Below are 20,944 nucleotides of genomic sequence, written 5' to 3'. Positions count from 1 at the left end.
AATTGAAAAGGAATTAATAGAACAAATCGATTATAAGATAATAATTAATGATTTTGCATCTAAAAAAGTTAGAAAAGTAGTTTTAAATTAAAATATATATGACGATATTTTTTTTTTTAAAATTAGGACCTCTCTGTGAATTTTGACTTTAGGCCCCCAATCTTGTTGAGCCGGCCCTGCTGTATCGGCGGACATCCTCAGTGTATAGTATCATAATAGGTATTTTAACAGCAAATGCCCATCTCTGTTAGATCTGCATGATGCAATTGCATGTATAACTAATACATAGCAAACCATGACATTAGTAATAGCGTGATTTTTAGTATACGGATAAGTATGTATATACCCCTATACAATACATATTATTTTTAATATACCCAACAGAGGCGGCTCAACAAAGTCGGTGGCCTAAAGCCAAACCTTGATGAGTGACCTTAAGTTTTTTTTTAAAAAAAATATCTATTTTACCTCTTTACAGTTAACATTATTCTATAAGCAATGTAGGTATTTAAAAAAGAAGCAAGTATTATCTTTTACTTGTATTATCTTTCTTTAATATATTTAATTTAAAAAATAAGTCTAAACCATCAATATCTTTCGTGATTAAGGCAATGTCTTTCCAAATTCTCGTCACCTAGTTATATCAAATTCTTTTACCTCTAAATAGGAATCTAAAAATATTTTCATACGCTACTAGTTGTTCAAAATTTTGAAGTTTGATTTTCTTAGTTTATTAAAAAATTGTACCCTTTTTACTTCAAAATTTCAAATTTTTAAAAATTTAATTTTCATAAATCTACTACATAGTGTAAAATGGAACCACTAAAATTTTGGGGCCTAAAATCCTTACTTTACTTGACTTATGCTTGCACTGATACCCAACCAAATAGCAGATAAGAACTAATATCAACATTAGTAATATGGCATACTATTCTTGTACGCATTACCAAGCTAGCCGTTATGCTAAAAAATTGTTTGCTGAATATGTCAAGTTTAATTCGCCAATTTCGGATAAACCCTTCTGTAAATAAGACACACGAACAACTTATGCTAAAAAATTAGGGCACACCGAGAAAGAGCATCACTCTCACATCCACGGTAGATTTTGCAGCAATTCGACAAAGACTTTGATATCATAGTCGAAACTTCTCATTCTCTGCCATTGAAGATGAGGAGAATTTCTCTGCATTGCCCTCGCAGTGGTATTCCCTTTATATATTTCTTTGATATTTATCCTTCTTGTTCGGCAATTACAATCAGAGGCCATAGTAATACATCCATTTCAGTAAAGGGTAAGTTTGGGGTAAGTAGCAACTTTGAGAATGTCAAGTGTTTAGATGATGCTCTGACTCTATTCCACCAAATGATCAGAACGAAGCCTCTTCCGTCTCTTGTCGAATTCTCTAAATTATATAAGACTATGCTAAGTATGAAGCATTACTCTGCTGTAGTTTCTCTTTTTGGAGAGATGCAGAAATCGTATATCCAGATTGATGGGTTCATCTTGAGTATCGTGATTAATAGTTATTGCCTGATGCATCGTGTTGATTGTGGATTTTCGGTGTTACCCATTTACTTGAAGAATGGCATTCCATTTAATGTTGTCACCTTTAACACCCTAATAAGGGGATTCTTTGCTGAAAATAAGGTCAAAGATGCAGTTAACTTGTTCAAAAAGTTGGCGAAAGAGAAAATTTGTGAGCCTAATGAAGTCATGTATGGAACAGTCATGAATGGGCTCAGCAAAAGGGGCCATACTCAAAAAACTTTAACTTTGCTCCGGTTAATGGAAGTAGGGAAAACAAAGCCAAACATACATAACTACAACATTGTTATAGATGCGCTTTGCAAAGATAGAAACTTAGATGCTGCTATCAACCTTTTGAACGAGATGAAGCAGAAAGTCATTCCTCCAGACATAGTCACATATAATTCATTAATTGATGGTTTGTGTAAGCTTGGTCAGTGGGAAAAGGTTAGGACTTTGTTCGCTGAGATGGTAAATTTTAATATTTATCCAAATGTGCGCACCTTCACCATGGTGATTGATGGACTATGCAAAGAAGGGAAAGTTGAAGATGCCGAGGAAGTAATGAGACATATGAACGAAAAAGGTGTAGAGCCTAATATATTCACTTACAATGTGATAATGGATGGATATTGTTTGTGTGGTCAAATGGATAGAGCGAGGAGAATTTTTGATTTCATGATAGATAAGAGCATTGAGCCTGACATTATTTGCTATAACGTACTAATAAATGGATATTGTAAGAAAAAGAAATTGGCCGAGGCTATGCAAATGTTTCGTGAAATTTCTCAAAAAAGACCAAAACCTAATATGGTTACCTACAATACTATCTTGCAAGGTCTGTTTGAAGTTGGACGAATTGGCTCTGCAAAACAGGTATTCGCGGAGATGTTATCTACGGGGCCCATACCTGATTTATGCACTCATACCACTTTACTCGATGGTTATTTTAAGTATGGACTTGTTGAAGAAGCTATGTCTTATTTTAATAAGTTGGAAATAAAGAGAGTAAGTAGAGATATTGGATTTTACAATGCTGTCATTAATGGATTGTGCAAAAATGGTGAACTCGACAAAGCTCATGCTATTTTTGAGAAGCTTTCTATAATGGGATTGCTTCCTAATTCAAGAACATACAATACAATGATAACTGGATTTTGTCTGGAAGGGTTGTTAGATGAAGCTAAAGGTATGCTAAGAAAAATGGGGGACAACGGTTGTTTGCCAAATGAGGTCACTTACAACGTTATTGTGCAAGGATTTCTCAGGTATAGTAAAATTAGTGACGTGGCAACTTTTATGAAGGAAATGGCCGGAAAGGGCTTCTCATTTGATGCAACTACAAGTGAGTTACTGATAAACGTTATAAGTAAGAACCCTTCCGTCCTTGACATGATACCACATTTTCACTCGAAAAATAAGAAGTGAGTATTTCTTTCGCTTGGTTTATTCACTATCACTATGATACAATTTCCGTTTATCTCTGCGAAAGAAATGGCATCCAATTCAGTATCTGGAGCTTTCCAGGCAGGCTTATTACGAGGTACATCACTTTTGATATTTTGATTGTTTTTCCACTCTTCTTTATCTTGCAAATCAGATCTTACTGCCATCTTAATACCATAAATAATCTGAATTCCCTTATGTGTACACATTATAAGTCTAGGGATAACATTTCCCATGCTATTTAGTTATCTTTTGAGAAGCTATCACAATTGCCTGTGACTTATAAGTTGCTGTTGGAACAATCTTTTCAATATTTCTGAATTCTTGGTTACATCATCCTTAATTGGAACACAAGAACTGACTAGATCAACCCCATCCTTCTGTCCCCGAATCATATAATATGAATATTTGTGATTTTCCTGAAATTGAATTAGAAAGTTTAAAATCGATAGGGTATATTATAGGTGAACAATCAACACCGTATTCGAATTATTTAGGTATATATATTTGGAGGTTTATATGTGATCCAAGAATAGGATGTTTTATTGGGATTGACATTTTCATAGAACAATGAACGCCATTGACAAATATTGGGAACCGTCAACACTTGAAAGTAGGCTAGAGCTTCTCTAGCATTTATTGCAACCATTGTATATGTCAAAGTTAATTTCTTTTACATAAACTTAATTCAAGTAGGCTAACAATGATATGATTGAAGTTTTAACTTGCAAAATTTAGCCGTCAAAGACCTTTTTTTTTCTCTGAAAAATTCTTTTGTTAGGAAAAATTTTCTGTGTCACGTGAATTTTGCTTTCAGTTTTCTGAAAAGTATCTTAAGCTAGCCTTTAATAAAATAATTCGTCATACCCCTAAACAGAATTGTAATAAGGACAAAAATGAAACAAGCTTTTTAGCAGTTGTATTGTATAATTCGCCTAATAATGTCAACATTCCAACACTAGCTTTAGGTGTGGTGCCAAACATGCATGTCCTTAAAGTGTGCAACTTTCTATCCTGCAGTTATTTCACTTTGACCTTTACTTCACTCCAATTCTCCTTAAATTCTCCCACCCCACAAAAAGATAAGAAAAAAAGTGAGGGAAAATAGAGAAAAATGGAATTCTTGAAATGTTTCTTAGGTATTCTTGTTCTTGTTATGGTATTTTCTGTGTCCAATGGAGATCCTCTAGTTCCGGCATTAAACATTTTTGGAGACTCTGTAGTTGATGTTGGAAATAATAACAATTAAAGTACACTTAAAAGCTTATGAATTTTCATCTGATAATACAAGCAATTTGCCAGGCCTAAAAATTTTGAATCTCCATTTTCTACTGTCTAGTATTTGCAAGATGATTTACTAGATGCCAACACAAATAGCTAGTCTTTGTACTTTGTTCTCCTTCTTTTTGCCAATTTGCTACCTCTCTCCCATTAACTCTCTTGAACCAGAAGATCCCTGGAAAACCATATCACAGGGAAGATCATCCATGCAACGAAAGTTGGGGACATTATGACAGAAAAGGTAAATTTCAAGGCTCTTCTTGTCATAAAAGAAATTTGCAGCACCGAAATTAGATTGCGAGACATATTATTACATGATATCAAATTTTGTTTATGTGTGGGTTTGCAGAACAAGCTTATCGCGGTCACACTCACACCAAAAACTAAAGTTCTGAAAGCGATGCAACTGGTAACAAGGTAAGCTTAAATACTTCACAACATGTTAAGAATAATTTAATGTGGCAGTCCACCAAGTGTCCTTATACAAGAATTTTATTATTTGTAGCACCCAAGGGGTGCTTAGGATGTGCAGTACAAAATATAAAATTCAGTTTTGTTGCACGTGAAATGAACTTAGAAAATCTATCATCCTCTCAGTTTCCTGTACATTTTTTGTTCTTACACCAAAAAAACTAAAAGAGTTATACATCTATATTTTAAATTATAAATATTCTCTTTTTTGCCTTCAAAGTATCTTTTGTTTCCTTTATTTCCAGACCATCCACTAAACAATTGCTGGTACAGTGTTCCAAATTGTCCTGGCAGCTATTTGAAGTCGGACTACCCTTATCCATCTCAGCAGTAGTTCTTTCGGAGTTTCCGACATGCACCGTTTTAGATCAAATAAATTCAAAAATATGTACCAAATCTGAGCTGTAAACTTGCAATGTGTGAATAAGTGCTTGCATCTTCCTAGCCTTCTTCACAGAGGATACACCTGTTGCGATTATTTGAGTCAAAGATACCTCTCTTACCCTAGCTGTGTGAGGCATCCAACCTTGTAAGGGGCTTTGTTTTCTCCATATCAATTTCCAAGGCCAGATATGGTGTTGCCAACTACTTTGGGAGAACACCTCAGAGCCTGATTTTATCGGGAATAATGCCGCATTTGTGTTCCTTCTATTCTGTCTTGTCTGGTTCTGGTTGCAACCCGTGGCATCCTTCATTCACTTGCAAAGATTGGCTCATTTCGTCCATTTCACAGTCATTACACCTTCTTTTCTAAGGTATGTTCCATCCTTGTGGAGACTAATACACTTCTTTTGTTGCATGATGATTAGTTGCAAAGCTGAAAATCTTGGGAAATTTCTCCTTGAGTGGTCTGTTCCCTATCCATCTGTCTTACTTGAAGAGGATTTTCCTACCATCTCCGAGTTCAATGTGAATGTGCTCTGACTCTGAGAATTTACCCCATAAGTTTCTGATATATTTCCAATTTGACATCAGCATCTTTAGTGTTCTTCTGTTATTCTTATACAAGAGAATGGTGGGGATAGGGAGTGGCCCGGCCCAGCCAGCAGGGGCGGAGCTACAAGGCTGCATATGGGTTCGGCATAACCTAGTAGTTTTGGCTCAGACCCTGTTTTTTGGTTAAAAAATTCATTTAATATGTATAAATAATTTATTCAGAACCCAATAAACTTGTGCCTTTTCTAAAATTTGGAACCCATAAACTCAAAATTCTAACTCCGCCTCTAGCCAGGGAACTTTAGACAATATTTTATCTATTACATTACTTTGACAGTGTAAACTGGAATTCTTCTTCAGGCTTATGGAGTAACATATATTTAATTTCTGAATGTCAGCTTTGATTTTTTGTTAATCTAATTCTCCTTCATTAACGTAATAAAGTGCATTTGAAGTTTATGAATTCATGCTGATATTTTCTTGTTGCATTGTCTTGCCTTGATTTGGCCTTGTGAATAGAAGCAGTATAGAATAACGCTGATTGAAGGCTTGACATAAATTTGAAACTGGAATATCACAATATAAGAAATAAATAAGATATAATTATGGGTATATCCTTGAGGTAAAAAAAATAAGATAGTATATGCTTGCATCAGGGTAGACTGCTTACATCACACCCCCTTGGGGTGCGGCCCTTTCCGGACCCTGCTTCAATGCGGGATGCTTTGTGCACCGGGATACCCTCCTTGAGGTAAAAAAAGAAGGAATTATTAATAATATGTGGCATGGTGCAAACTCTCCTATTAAATGTAGGAATAGAATAATTGAATGGCTTCGTTTATATTAGCGGTGGCAAATGGGCGAGTTGGACTATAATTAGGCGGGTTAAAATGGGCTGAGCTAATAAATGAGTCATTGTCCAACCCTGCACAAATGCTACTTGGATTGAAATGGATTGAAATGTAATATCCTTATGTTTTTTCTTGTATGGCAGCCAATGCCATGAGAAATCTTTACTTTTTTCGTATCTATTCTCTATGAGGTAGGGGTAAGGTCTGCGTACACACTACCCTCCCCATATTCCATTTATGGGATTCCATTTATGGGATCAAACTGGGTTTTTTGTTGTTGTTGTTGTTGTCGTCGTCTCTTATTTTGAATTTTCTTTTTCTAAGACACCATCAGCAGCTCTTTCTATGACTAAGATCACAACTAATTCGATTTATTAGATATTGTAGTATTGACCTTGCTAAATGTTGTAATTGATAAAAAAATAAATGGAAATTTTATAGAATCATTTAATATGCAAGGTAAATTTTTAAGATTAAATTAATTCCTATTTTATTTTTAAATATTCTAAAGAGTATGATTGATCCACAACGTGATTTATAGAAAGATCAAATGTTTTGACCATATAAAATAATTCTATTTCATCTTGAGATTATAAATTGAAATTCACCTTTCTTGACAAGGAATTACTCATATTTTTATTTGATTTAGCATCAGTGAAGGTTCACGATATGTCCAGCTTCAAGAGAGAATTTTGGGCATTCGCATGGGTCATAGTTGGGCACTGTCATGGGTCAGTTTGGGCTAGTGTTTTTTCATGAGTTACTTTGGGCTAGCCCAAATCAGCCTATCAACAAAATCGCTCTAGCCTAAACCCATTAATACTTAGGCGGGTTGGGAGAGTTACATAGGTTTGGGCCTGTTTTGCCACCCCTAGTTTATATCGTAAAGCTACTTTTCCTCTAAGTTGCTCGGACACGGGTGCGGATCTAGTGATCGGATCCTTCGAGATGTAACTTCTAAGATTGGGGGATACGGATTCTAGTACGGATACGAGTGCGGGGATCCGGCTACTAAAAAATAAAAATATAAAAATATCTCTAAACTATGAGAAATTTTGTGGAATAATTATGTATAGCTTGTAAAGTATGGATTTCTTTTTTATTCTCTAGTTGTAGATAAGTAATAGATATGTTATTTTTTTTCAAATTTACCCTATTTTTGGTTATGATTTCGGGAATTAAATTGTATCTCGTCTCGAATTTTTCGTCTGTCGTGGTCAAAATCCCAAAATAGGTTGACCAAATTCGGTACGGATCCCATACCCACACTCATACTAGTGTCATGTCGACACGGGTACGACACCTAAACTGCCGTGTCGGAGCAACTTAGCTTTTCCTTCTCTTACGCAAACACAAGTCATTCCTCTTTTATGTGTTTGCACCAGCATTTTTCCAACCGTTATCGAGCTTTTTTTGTACCTAGTGCATTTCCATCTTCTATTTTGACGCTTTACTGCATTCTAGCATAGAAGATTCCCCTTCTTGCCATGTTAATTGATGACTTGGCAACAAGAGGAACCTTCTAAATAATATATTTAATACTTTTAAGTACATGACTTGGACTTGCTTGCGGCTTGGGCGGTGGTCGGGCCGGACCTTCATATAAAAGGCTATTTTTCATTTTTGTGTTTACTTATTTATTTGATTATTTCTAAGACAGGTTTTAGTTTTACTTTAAGCTTAAACTAGTATCTGTACCCGCGCGATGCGCGGATCGATTCAAAAAAAAAAAGAGCGAAAAGAGATATATGTATATTGCAGATTAAATTTAGCGATCGCAATCAAAACAATTAAAATAAAAAATAAATAGATGAATTTCATCAGATTGTCTCTATATTATTATTGGCAAGGACTACCAATCCGAAGTGACTTGTTAAAAATGGACCTAAAGCGTGAAATATTTGGTCTTGTTTTTTATGTAAAACATTTGTTCCTCATTATGAGTTAAAAACGAAGAAGAATTTAAAAGTTTAATTTCTTTGTAAAAAATCAGCTAACTCATTTAGCTTTGCTAATATATCCAACGCCTTGCTACTTCCTTTTAATAAGCTACATGACAACAAAGAGAAAATTAAAGAGAGACCAAATATATACTCCTACTAATCCATAAGGACTTGGAGTATGTTCTACATTAGTTGATCAAATAAATCGACCAACTTACTTGAATTACCGTCGATAGAGTTTTTAAATATCTCAAATATCATGGGTTAAATTAGATAAGAACCACTTCATTATAGTGTGCTCTAGTGAAGGCAATAGTCTGGTCATAATCTTGTAACCACAAAAGTTGCTAGTGGCATATGGAGCCTATCCGATATTAAAGAATAGATGTGAATTAATGGAGAAGACGAATCTCCAGTAAATCATCCAATCTCTGCAAGAAATAATAGTACTTCTTTCCAATCCTTTCTTCGTCAAGGATATGAACTAACGCCGAAAGAATAGTACTTGTTTGCAAGAAATACTCTGTAATTTGTAAAAGCAAAAAACGTGATTAAATGACAAATAATATAAGATTGCAATTTGCAATCCAGTCTAGAACATAAGATTTACATCACTTTCGTCTATTTGAAATACTAAAAACATGAAGCAAATGAACTGCTTTAATCGAATTCAACACTCACTGCTACAACCGCAATATCTTAAATCAGAAATGTATAATTACAGCTTGCATGATCAAATTCATATCTTAATAAAGCAATTCTTCTTGCGGGAGAAAATGAAAAATCAAAAGGAAAAAGTAAACATAAACTATGAGGAGGAAGTTATATTCTTAAATCTTATTAGCCTTATGCTCTGTTTCAACTACCAATTATTTATTTCCTCTCTTAGAAGATCAAGCCCACCTTCCTTCCTTGGTGCGATGGGGGAAGGGTGGGAATGAAAGCATTATGGACAATGAAAAAACATACTACTGAAAATATCATTTTCTAACAATATGACATTTGCTTGATATTTTGTAAAACAATTAAAAGCTCACTTCTATAAATACTTCGTGTATAATAGAACACATAGATGAAGTTGTGCATGATAATCATAGTCCTATTTCTGAGTATATTTCATATAATTGAGTAAAAGAAAAGAGACTATTAAAATGTAAAATGTGAGATAACTTGGAGGGAGAATTCTGGGTAAAGAAAGTTATAACATAAACTTGAACAAAGAGTCAAAGAGATCATGGCTAAACTTGAAAAGTAAAAGAGTAGAAATCCTACTATGGCATACCTAATGTTCAAAATAAAGAACACCACCCTGAGCTAGGGTCCAATACAGAGTGAAATATAGAAGTTTAAGGGGAAAAGAATGTAGACGGCAATATCTGCAGCCAAGATTTACAGCAAATTGACCTGAAAAAGAAGAAGTTGTTACTAAAGAAAATGTACTCTAGTTTCTGAAAAATCAAGCAAATTGATTCACCAAGTCCAACCTCTAGCAATTCTTTTATCAAGATACTATATGAAAAATCTAGTTATAGGTAATTCTACAGAAAAAAGTGCAAGCAGAATACCAAGTGGCCTAGGATTCACATAGTTGACTTCGTGGGTTTATCAAAGATCTTTTCCGTGAGACTTATCCTCTGATTGTGGATGAATGGAAGGGAAAGTAGAAAGAGGGAAAATAGAAAATGACTTTTACGTTCGAAACTTGCCGAAGGCAAAAACTTGGTATTTAAATGAAGGGTAGACAACAACTTTGCTTCAAAAAGTTAGTTAGTAGAAGTATGTCTAATGGCTGCTATAAATATTTTGTACTGCTACAGATTACAAAAGAAAAAAAAAAGAGGAAAAAGAGCAACCCTCTTTTGTACTGTTTTACTTACTAATAGTAATGATGCAAGCCAAAACAACATAGAGATTCACAAAGGACATCTAAAAGTAACATAAGTTCAGAATAAAAAGGTAATATTTTTAGTACCTGTCCAGATCAAGGATTGGACTATACACAAATGTTTCCGAAGTAGCTACAATAAAATGCCACGCTTGATTGAAGCAAAGTGATTCTGCAAATCAAAACATCCTTGTATATGTTTCTAAGAAGATAAAGAAAAGGAGAAAGAATGATGCAACTTTGCTTTAAAAAGTTAATTAGGAGAATTATGTCTTATGGCCGCTATAAATATTTTTGTACTGCTTATACATATTACGTCCATTAATATTTATTCACTTCTTTCTTACTGTGATTCATACGTGCCTCCATGAAATTGTGGTAGTGAGTAAACATTCTAAACATCAGCATTCCTAGGGAAATAGCAATATAAATATAAAGTAGCTAAACACTTTCAAATAGCTATATTGCTATTTGAAAGGATTTGATAATTCTATATCAAATAGCTATGTTGCTAAACACTTTATATTTATAATATATCCTTATTTAACTGATTAAGAGGGTACATGCACTTCATAGAATTCCGAAGGAATAGAATTTGCTAACATTTCTTTTCGTTTAGTCCTTCTCATGTGTCAGCTTTATTCCAAACAAATGTTTACATTCTGAATTATGCCATGAAACTAATATGAAAATTTAACACCATAACAGTTTGATTTTTATATTCAAATAATTCCATTATATCTTTACTAATAAAACTTATTCTAACTACTATGTCATACCTTGAAGCAATCAATGAAAAGTGAAATGATGGTTGCTAGTCCATCTTCCTGCAACTGTACAATTCAAATAAAGTGATTGCCTGCAAATATAGATAAATAATTTAACATTAAAAAAATATTATTTTACTGGAAATTTTCAGGGAGACTTGTGAGATTACACATTCACATATGAGCAAAATGGAACAATGTAATATTATCAAGCTATTTTCTAGTCTATAAAGTTTATTTTCATGACGCTGTTTATTCTCTCAAGAAAAGAAAAGTGGAAGGTAAAAGTGAAGATGAAGATTCAACAAATTATTTACACCAAGTGTAAGAGTACCATACAAGTCAAAACACCAAGTCATCTACTAAATTACGATATATGAAAAAGTATAGTATAGCAAAAACAGAATACTAAAGCTTAAAAATCATAGCAGAAGGAACTTTAAATGATAAACAATAGTAACCATGTAAACGGCCTATGTTACTGTCATTCATCATACGCAAGAATTCATAAGAAGCATCAAATTTTTCCATTTTACAATACCCATCAATGAAAGGAGTATAGGTAAAGTTTCCCACTTCAGGTGTTTTTCCTAAAGAAATCCTATGTGTCTGTTCATTCTATAGCCTTCCAAACAGTGAGTTGTATACCACCATAGTAAATATATGGTATCGTATAATAAGACATTGATAAGAGTTTATGTTATCAAGAATAAAGGCATACACAATAGTTATTGATTCATTAACGATAGACCTTCATGAATGCTTTCAAAGGACATATTCAATTCTTGTTGTAATATCATTTTTATTTCACATTTGTGCCAAGGTATTTCTCTTTGACTTTTGATATTAAACTGATGAACACCTGGTGCTACAGGTCAGGTAACCCAAGCTCGGTTGTAGCACAACCATCGGATGTTAGTAATCGATTTGGAACTTTACCAAGGGGAATTAAGTTCCTAAAAATTTACTAAAAGATGTGTAACTAACAAAATAAAAATTATCAATGTTCCTTTGTTAGAGTTTTCATTTGGCATGTGATGTCATTCTGATCATTAGCTAAAATAGATGTACAAACCCATTTCCTTAAGTTGTTGGTTGAACCTCTGGATAAGATCACAACAACAACAATAACAACCCAGTAAAATTTCACTAATGGGGTCTGAGAGGGTAGTGTGTACGCAGACCTTACCCCTACCTCGAAGGAGTAGAGAGGCTGTTTCCGAAAGACCCTCGGCTCAAAAAAATAAAAAGACAAAAGGGCAAAAAGGGAGACAATACTAGTATCACAACAACAATCATAGGATAAATAGGAACACCGTGAAATCCAGAAGAAAGATGCAAAGCAAAGGGAGACAATATTAGTAAATATTAGTATCACCACAACAATCATAAGAAAAATAGGAACACCATGAAATCTAAAAGAAAGATGTAAAGAAAAAGCGATAGCTAGTAAATAGGACATGCACTGAAAAGCGAAATAATAAGCCACAACATTCCCACTAGTTACCTTAGACAAAAACCCTATATGGCTAGTCCCACCATGGTATGAAGTAAGGCACGACTCAACTACCTCCTAACCTACAACCCTAATACTTGACCTTCACATCTTCCTATTAAGTGTCATGTCCTCGGAAATCTGGAGCCTCGCCAAATCCTGCCTAATCACCTCTCCCCAATACTTCTTAGGCCACCCTCTACCTCTTCTCGTGCCCTCCGCAACCAGCTGCTCACACCTCCGTACCGGAGCATCTGGGCTTCTGCTCTAAACATGTCCGAACCATATAAGTCTCGCTTCCCGCATCTTGTCATCAATGGGAGCCACATGCACCTTCTCCCGAATATCATCATTCCTAATCTTATCTATCCTAGTGTGCCCGCACATCCACCGCAACATCCTCATTTCTGCTACTTTCATCTTCTGGATATGTGAGTTCTTAACGGACCAACAGTCAACCCCATACATCATGGCCGGTCTAACAACCGCTTTATAAAACTTACCTTTGAGTATCGGTGGCACTCTCTTGTCACACAGGACTCCAAATGCTAACCTCCACTTCATCCATCCTACCCCAATACGGTGTGTGACATCCTCGTCGATCTCCCTCCCCCCTGGATAACCGAACCAAGGTACTTGAAGTTGCCTCTACTCGGGATGACCTGCGAATCAAGCCTCACTTCCACACCAACTTCCCCTGGCTCAGTGCTGAACTTACACTCCAGGTATTCCGTCTTCGTCCTGCTCAGCTTGAAACCCTTAGACTCAAGAGTTTGTCTCCAAACCTCCAGCCTCTTGTTAACACCGGCTCGCGACTCATCAATCAGAACTATATCATCGGCGAATAGCATGCACCATGGCACATCCCCTTGAATATGGTGTGTTAACGCGTCCATCACCAGGGCGAATAAGAATGGACTAAGCGTATAACCTTGGTGTAATCCCATTACAATCGGAAAATACTTAGAGTCGCCTCCTACTGTGCTAACCCGAGTCTTAGCCCCATTATACATGTCCTTAATCGCCATAATGTAGGGAACCGACACACCTTTTGCCTCCAGGCATCTCCAGAGAATTTCTCTAGGAACCTTGTCATACGCTTTCTCTAGGTCAATAAACACCATGTGCAGATCCTTCTTCCTCTCTCTGTATAGTTCCACAAACCTTCTAACAAGGTGTATAGCTTCTGTAGTCGAACGACCCGGCATGAACCCGAACTGGTTGTCGGATACAGACATTGTCATCCTCATCCTCGCTTCAACCACCCTCTCCCACACTTTCTTGGTATGACTCAGTTCGGGTTAAATGAAAAAGTTAAATGTATTTCTAATTAGTTAAATGGAAAAGTTATTCCGTATATGACTTTAATAGATGAAACTCAATTCTTAGTAGTGTATTTCTAATTTTATTGAACAATTTAGAACAGAAAAGAAAGAAGCAAAAAGAACGGAAAGCGAAAAATTGCTTGTGAAGTGGATAGGGGAAGTGAGCCAAAGAATTGACTTGTTTCCCCACAACTGTGATATCCCACAATAGATAGACGTCTACCTGCTACGAATTAGGCATTGTGTTTAAATTAAAAATTATAGAAGCTATTGAGCTTTGTGGCCGCGTCGACGACAAAGCAAACATACCTTCATAAACGCATATCAAACATAGCAGCATCAATTAGTAGGAGAACAATAATATGCTTATAATTAATGTACCAAATTATCTATGATAACATGGTTCAGTGAACTTACAATGAAAAAGATAGAATAACTTCTATCCAGAATTCCTGCTTGATATGCACAAAGGAGAAAGAATTACTGATTGTTAAAGTAGAAAACTGATTTCAAAAGGGAGTGAAATCATATTACTGAGAATCCCAACAGAATAATGGGTGGGTTAGGAGTTAGAAATTGTGGTGTGAGATCGTGGGAATGAAAGTCGAATCTGTAAGAATTGATATGTTTCAGGTTTCACGCGTTGAGGGAGGATTTATATTAAGCGTGAGTTTCAGTATATAATTTTAATTTGAAAAAACTATTTCCTTTAAAAAAACATAGATATTTTATTATTTTGAAATTCAAATTTTAAAAATAAACTAATTTTACCTAACTTAACTAATATTGTCTCAAAATAGCCACATGGCATTTTCTTCACACGATACTTGGCAAATTCTCATGGCTACTTCCTTCCTATTAATAATAGATAGATCTAAGTTTATGTTCTGAATTCTAAGTGAAATACGTTTTCCGTTTTCTGAATAGCCTTCTTCAACCTCTATAAATTACGCCTTCTTTGAAAGTGGCTTATCGATTGGCAGTACACTTTTTGGCTTTATCATATCCCTAAGAAAGTTGTCTTTACTCTCCTAAGTAGTATACACCCAATATTTCTTGAAGGACAATGATTTTTCACGCTTCAAAGTTTCTTTTCAATTTTGTCTTTCTATTTATCTGACACGACATGCCACTTGCCAGATAACCGCATCAAGCACATTCCTGTTGTTGATCAGACTGGTATGAGGTGTCCGCTGAAGATGTTGTCCGTGATGTTGCAAGTGAGAACAGGAACGATCTGAACCGTGTAAATGCTTACATATAAGGAGGTTACTAGATGATGATGATAATAAATAAATGGATCAATCCCTTAATCTTGTATATATTTGCATGCTTGGTTTACTACACTACTTTTCTGGTTATGTGCTTATAACAGGCTATTTTTAAGACGGCTATTCCTTTAAACAAAACAAATAGTGTTTCGTCTGTTTGGATTAATATTGGCATATACTCGAGAGCATTTAGTGGTTCTTTTACTTGTTTGAATGATCTTATAAGACAGGTTCCAACATAGTATAAAATGATATTCTTAAGGTTCCTAGTTATATTAACTAGTAAGTTTTCCTTTTTGAACAAAAATATTTAGGTTCCCTCTATTTAGTTCAAAATCCCCTTGAAGTGTTTTGGTTCAATTTTTAGTATTTGTCAAAAGAAGTGCATTACTTGTTAATGGCATAAAAACTACCATCAATTGTTAGTATATGTGTTATTAAGGGTAGTAGCTATTATTGCTGAGGTGGACAGGGCAACAAGTTTAAACTCTTGTTCAATGGCTAAAGTTTTTCATGCACTGAAATAGGCCATTGCAACTCATTTTTCGTCTTAGTTTTATCATTCTTTCGTCTTAGTATGAAGACTTCACTCTTTTCCCAACAACAACAACAATAACATACCTAGTATTATCCCACATCGTGAAGTCTGGGGAGGGTAGTGTGTACGCATACTTTACCCCTACTTTGTGAGGATAGTGAGGCTATATCCAACCCCTACCTTGTGAGGATAGTGAGGCTGTATCCAATAGATCCTTGGCTCAGAAAAATATAAGCACCACATTAATAAAAATATAGACAAGAAGGGACATCGCCAAAAAGTCATATAAAAGCAGAATAAAAATAACATATATGGTAAAAATACTAAAAAGCATAAAAGCTCCCATGCACACTTTTCGAGGTTAGAAAATACCACTTCTTTTCCGACATGATCTAAAAAATTTCTGCGTCTTTTCAGAGTTTTATTTTTAATCGTTCATCAGTGATTAATCCTAAAACTTCTTTTGTTTCTTTACGGGGGAAGATAAGATTTATTTTAACTCAAGTTTCAAATCCTATGAAATTACAAGAACATATTCAAAGTTTGAAATCTGTTTCGACTGCGTTGAATGCATCGGGAATTTGTTTAGGAGAGTTACTTTAAGTTATAAAGTCATAAAGTGGATTGTACATGTTCTTAACATGGCATCAAAGATCCGGACATTGTCAGTCAAGCGTTGGAAAACATAAGATCTCTTTGCACAGTTCTATGGTACACTCAAATACAACAAATATGGAAGGTACATCAGCACTATTGCTGTACAAGGAGAAAGCAGATCAATCACAATTATTCCTGAGGGGACTTCAAAGGAAGGCTGGGGAAGATAGCATTAAAGATAGAAAGATTCAAAAATACATCACACATGATAATACATAATGTCTCCAGCTCTCCCATTGATTCTCCTTTTGTTGAAGTAGTCAGGGGCAACAAATGGTCAACATCAGGGACTAAAGCATCGCCGATAAGAACTCAAAAATCCAAAATCGTCATCTCTGGAAGCTCTGAAACAACAGACAGAGATATTCTGGAGAGAAATATCATTGGTAGATTCAACAACCACTTACAGGACACCCAACACTCAATGATGTTCGGAGATGGGTCACCTCAGTCTGGAAGAGCGCGCATGGAATCAATGTCTATGAGATGAATGATTCTTACTTTTTGTTTAAACTTCCGACAAGGAAAGCTGCTAAACATATTCTTACAGGTGAATGGAGTTGGAAAAAGGTGAAGATGAGTCTTGATTGGTGGTCTCGTACAGTCGAATGTTGGCCAAATACTACAGAAAGAAGTTGGGTCTGGATTTGTCTTTTAAGGCTTCCTCTAAACCTATGGTCTCAAAAAGGTCTTTCAAGAAATCAAAAACTTTTGCGGCGGATGGATTGAAACCAGAAAAAGAAGCCAGCTTACGAAATCATATGAAATGGACTAGGATTAAAGTGAACAGAGATGGAGAAAATGTTTCAAAGGTAGTGGAGGTTGAAATCGATGGGTATATTTACACCATTCCGATCTGGTGCGAGATTCCGACAACAGTGGTGGTTGGTGATAGGTTTGGTGATAAAAGTACCGTTGCATCTATTGAGTCTAGGGTCAACAGACTCTATAAAGAGGGGATTGATGGTACTAGGTTTTCTCACCAAACCCTAGATCACGTGAGCACATCGAAGGATGCAAAGAATCTCAAATTAAAGATATGTGAAGAGGCATGTGACATTTTAAACCCATAAATACTTGATCCTATTATTATTCACAATTTGACTTTGGGCCGAATGCAGTCATGCCCAATTGATCCTATAATAATAAGTGAGACCCAAGGCCCGATGGACATCATTTATGGACCAGAAACCATGATTCTTGAATTATAAACACACCCACACAAGATATCTGCAGAATGTTCGAGTATTCTCCTTGAGAACAACACAAAAAATATCGAAAATCAAATCCAACCTGCTCTCAACTTCAACTCTTCAGAGATAGACGAAGATCATATCGAAGGTGGTTCCTGGTAGTTACAAGCATGGAAGAAGTAGAGATTCCTCACCAAAGTGACCAGCTGACTTCAAATATGCAATTGATTGAAGTTACAGGGGAACAACCATGGGTGTTGGAATATGCAGAGCCAACCAATGTCCAACCACAAGATGATGAGACAGATGCAATTCTCTGGGTACATAGCAATATAATTAGATTGAGTAACAAATTTGGCGTGGATTTCAAAGGGTGCGAAAAAAGGCTTTTGCTCTTTTCAGGAAAATTGATAGCGGGAGGAAGAATAACAACCCAGTTCCAGTGCCAGAGACTCTTCCAAATCCGAGATAGAAAGGTATACATGAACTCAAAAGTCTTGTTAAGTTTAATGTAAATTTCAAAAGCAATAGGGACAGAAACAAGGGGGGAGCTACAATCAGTTGTTGATCCATGAAGATAAATATAATCTCGTGGAACGTTAGGGAAATAAACAATAGGGGAAAAGGAGCACGTTACCGAGTTTGATACATATATGGAAAGCTGATATTTACTGTTTACAAGAAACTAAGGTCGAAGGGGATATAAATGAATATGTGAATCAACTCTGGGCCAGTAGATGGATGAAGTATGAATTTTTACTTGCAAATGGTACTAGAGTGAGGATTCTAATAATATGGGGCAGTCGAGTTTGGAAGGGGGAAGTCACATGCACTGGAATTAATTCCTTAACTTGTAATTTCATTGCAATGACTCAAGATTTTTTATGGCATCTAACATGGGTATATGCCCCAAATAGTAGAAGAGAAATGCAAGGTATGTGGAGAGAAATCGGAGCAGCTAGGGGCCTTTGTGGAGATCTTTGGATGGTATGTGGTAATTTTAATACTCCCAGGTTCATCTCATAAAAGAAGAACTGCATTATGGTCACCGGGGATATGACTTAATTCTCAAATTTCATAGATGATATGGAGCTTGTGGATATCCCACTAAATGGAGGTCTATATACATGGAATTGGGGGGAGGGGCAGTCAAGATTCTTCTTCCAGAATTGACAAATTCCTCATCTCAACTAAATGGGATGAGGAATTTAAGAGTGTTAAGCAGTCCATGTTGCAGCGGGTTATTTCAGACGATTTCCCTCTATCAATGCAATGTGGAAATTGAGACCATAACAAATCCTACTTTAAATTCAAAAATTGGTGGTTAAGAGTATAGGGTTTCAAAGAGCAAGTGAAGATCTGGTTGGACTCTTTTGAGGTGGATGGTAGACGAGACTGCATTTTGGCTAGTAAACTAAAAGCTCTGAAAGGGAAGCTTAAGGAGTGGAATTTAACAAAGCATGGGAACCTTGAGGTCAATACGATCAATATTCTCAATCAAATATCAGAACTGGATTTAATACAGGAATATATGTGTCTAAATGAAGAGGAAGCACAATTAAAAACTATTCTTTTCATGGAATTTGAAGAGGTTGAAAAAATAAAGAGGTTGCAAAAAAAAAATAGCTTGGAGACAAAGGTCCAGAGCCCTGTGGCTGAAAGAAGGAGACAAGAATACTAAATTCTTCAAAAGGACAGCCAATGCACATAAGAGGTACAATAATATTGATCAACTAGTGGTTAATGGTATAAAACTGGAGGATCCAATTGCAATTAAATGGGAGATAGTCAGATTTTACCAGCAGCTCTTTACTGAATCAGAAGCATGGAGACCAAATTTCAACATGATTGATGGCCCTGAAATCACAGAACAAGAGAAAGAATGGCTCCAAAGGACTTTTGAGGAGCAGGAGGTACATGAATGCATTAAATTTTGTACTATTGATAAAAGTCTGGGGCCTGATGGTTTTAGAATGGGTTTTTACTCCAAATGCTGAGAAATCATCAAGGGATATATAATGCAAACGATCCAGAATTTCCACAACCAGGAATACTTTGAAAAATGTTTAAATGCTAACTTCATAGCTTTGATTCCAAAGAATAACAGTGCAAATTAGTTAAAGGATTACAAGCCGATCAGTTTGATAGGTGGGGTATATAAAATCATCTCCAAACTCCTGTCAGAAAGGCTCAAATCAGTGATCTCAAAATTGATTGGCAAACATAAAATGGCTTTCATCAAATGAAGACAAATAATGGATGTTGCTCTTATTGTCAATGAGTGTGTTGATTCTAGAATAAAGAAAAAGAAGCCCGGAGTCCTGTGCAAACTAGACATAGAAAAAGCCTTTGATCATGTGAATTGAGACTTCTTGGCAAACATGTTGAAGAAGATGGGTTTTGGTACAAAGTGAATTAATTGGATCAGATTTTTCCTAAGTACGGCAAGATTTCAGTGTTGGTTAACGAGAGTCCAGAAGGTTTCTTTCCATCATACAAGGGTCTAAGACAGGGGGATCCCTTATCCCTTTTCCTATTTATTATTGCTATGGAAGGACTGAATAATATGATTCAAACAACCAACAGAACAACTAGATCAGGGGATTCAAGGTTAGCAATAGATAAGGGGAAAGTTTGGAGATCACTTATCTCCTCTATGCAGATGGTGCAATAATTCTTTGTGATGTTGAGATAGATCAGATAAGGATGTTAAGACTAGTCTTGATAATTTTTGAAGGGATATCAGGACTTCACATAAACTAGAGAAAAAGTTAAATATATCCGGTTAATGAACCTCAACAAATTCAACAGTTCGCTGAGATTCTTGGAGGTTAAATGGGTACCCCCATAACTGTTTATCTTGGAATACCTCTGGGGAAAAAAGTAAATCCATTATATGGAGTGGAGTTCTGGAAAAATGTGAGAAGAGGCTTGCTAGGTGTAAAAGCCATTATCTATCACTAGAAGGTAGATTAGTACTTATAAACAGTGTGTTAGATACTCTCCCTACATATATGATATCACTGTTTTCTATCCCGACAAAGATAGTAAAAAGAATGGATTTTTTGAGGAAAAACTTTCTATGGCAAGGCAACAAAGTTAGAAGAGGGTTCCATTTAGTTAAATGGAAAACTGTCACTTAAGCAAAAAATAGGGTGGCATGGGAGTTAAAAATCTAAAGAAACAAAATCAAAGCCTTCTCATGAAATGGCTCTAGAGATACACAACTGAAGAACACTCATTATGGAGGAGGGTAACCACAAACAAATATGGTGAGGAAGGGCCTTGGAAAACTAAGGCAGTGAACAATGTCTATGCAGTAAGTGTTTGGAAGGCTATCAGGAATTTGTGATAGAG

General features: G+C 35.6%; 1 protein-coding gene across 5 annotated transcripts; it reads left to right on the top strand.

Annotated features, from left to right (window-relative positions):
• The first annotated feature begins 969 nt into the window (after nucleotides 1–969).
• On the top strand, nucleotides 970–15,252 carry LOC104114287 (pentatricopeptide repeat-containing protein At1g62930, chloroplastic-like). 5 transcript variants are annotated; one of them, XM_070196378.1, is made up of 5 exons: nucleotides 970–3,071; nucleotides 4,424–4,496; nucleotides 4,605–4,672; nucleotides 4,972–5,481; nucleotides 15,069–15,252. In XM_070196378.1, exon 1 carries the CDS (start codon nucleotides 1,169–1,171, stop codon nucleotides 2,954–2,956), a length of 1,788 nt encoding a protein of 595 aa, XP_070052479.1. In that variant the 5' UTR covers nucleotides 970–1,168; the 3' UTR covers nucleotides 2,957–3,071; nucleotides 4,424–4,496; nucleotides 4,605–4,672; nucleotides 4,972–5,481; nucleotides 15,069–15,252. The 5 variants fall into 5 exon arrangements, with proteins under 5 accessions (XP_070052479.1, XP_009622985.1, XP_070052482.1 ...); XM_009624690.4 differs by lacking the exon at nucleotides 15,069–15,252 and having other exon boundaries at nucleotides 4,427–4,496; nucleotides 4,972–6,059; XM_070196381.1 differs by lacking the exons at nucleotides 4,972–5,481; nucleotides 15,069–15,252 and adding an exon at nucleotides 5,536–6,059.
• The last annotated feature ends 5,692 nt before the right edge of the window (nucleotides 15,253–20,944 follow it).

Source organism: Nicotiana tomentosiformis, chromosome 2, assembly GCF_000390325.3.
Source record: "Nicotiana tomentosiformis chromosome 2, ASM39032v3, whole genome shotgun sequence".
NCBI classification, from domain to species: domain Eukaryota; kingdom Viridiplantae; phylum Streptophyta; class Magnoliopsida; order Solanales; family Solanaceae; genus Nicotiana; species Nicotiana tomentosiformis.
The sequence above is the reverse complement of the archived record's forward strand: the minus strand, read 5'-3'. Positions and strand labels throughout refer to the sequence as shown.

What these genes read in the sequence shown, in the direction of transcription:
- LOC104114287 (XM_070196378.1), top strand. Translation starts at nt 1,169, where the DNA reads ATGAGGAGAATTTCTCTGCATTGCCCTCGCAGTGGTATTCCCTTTATA.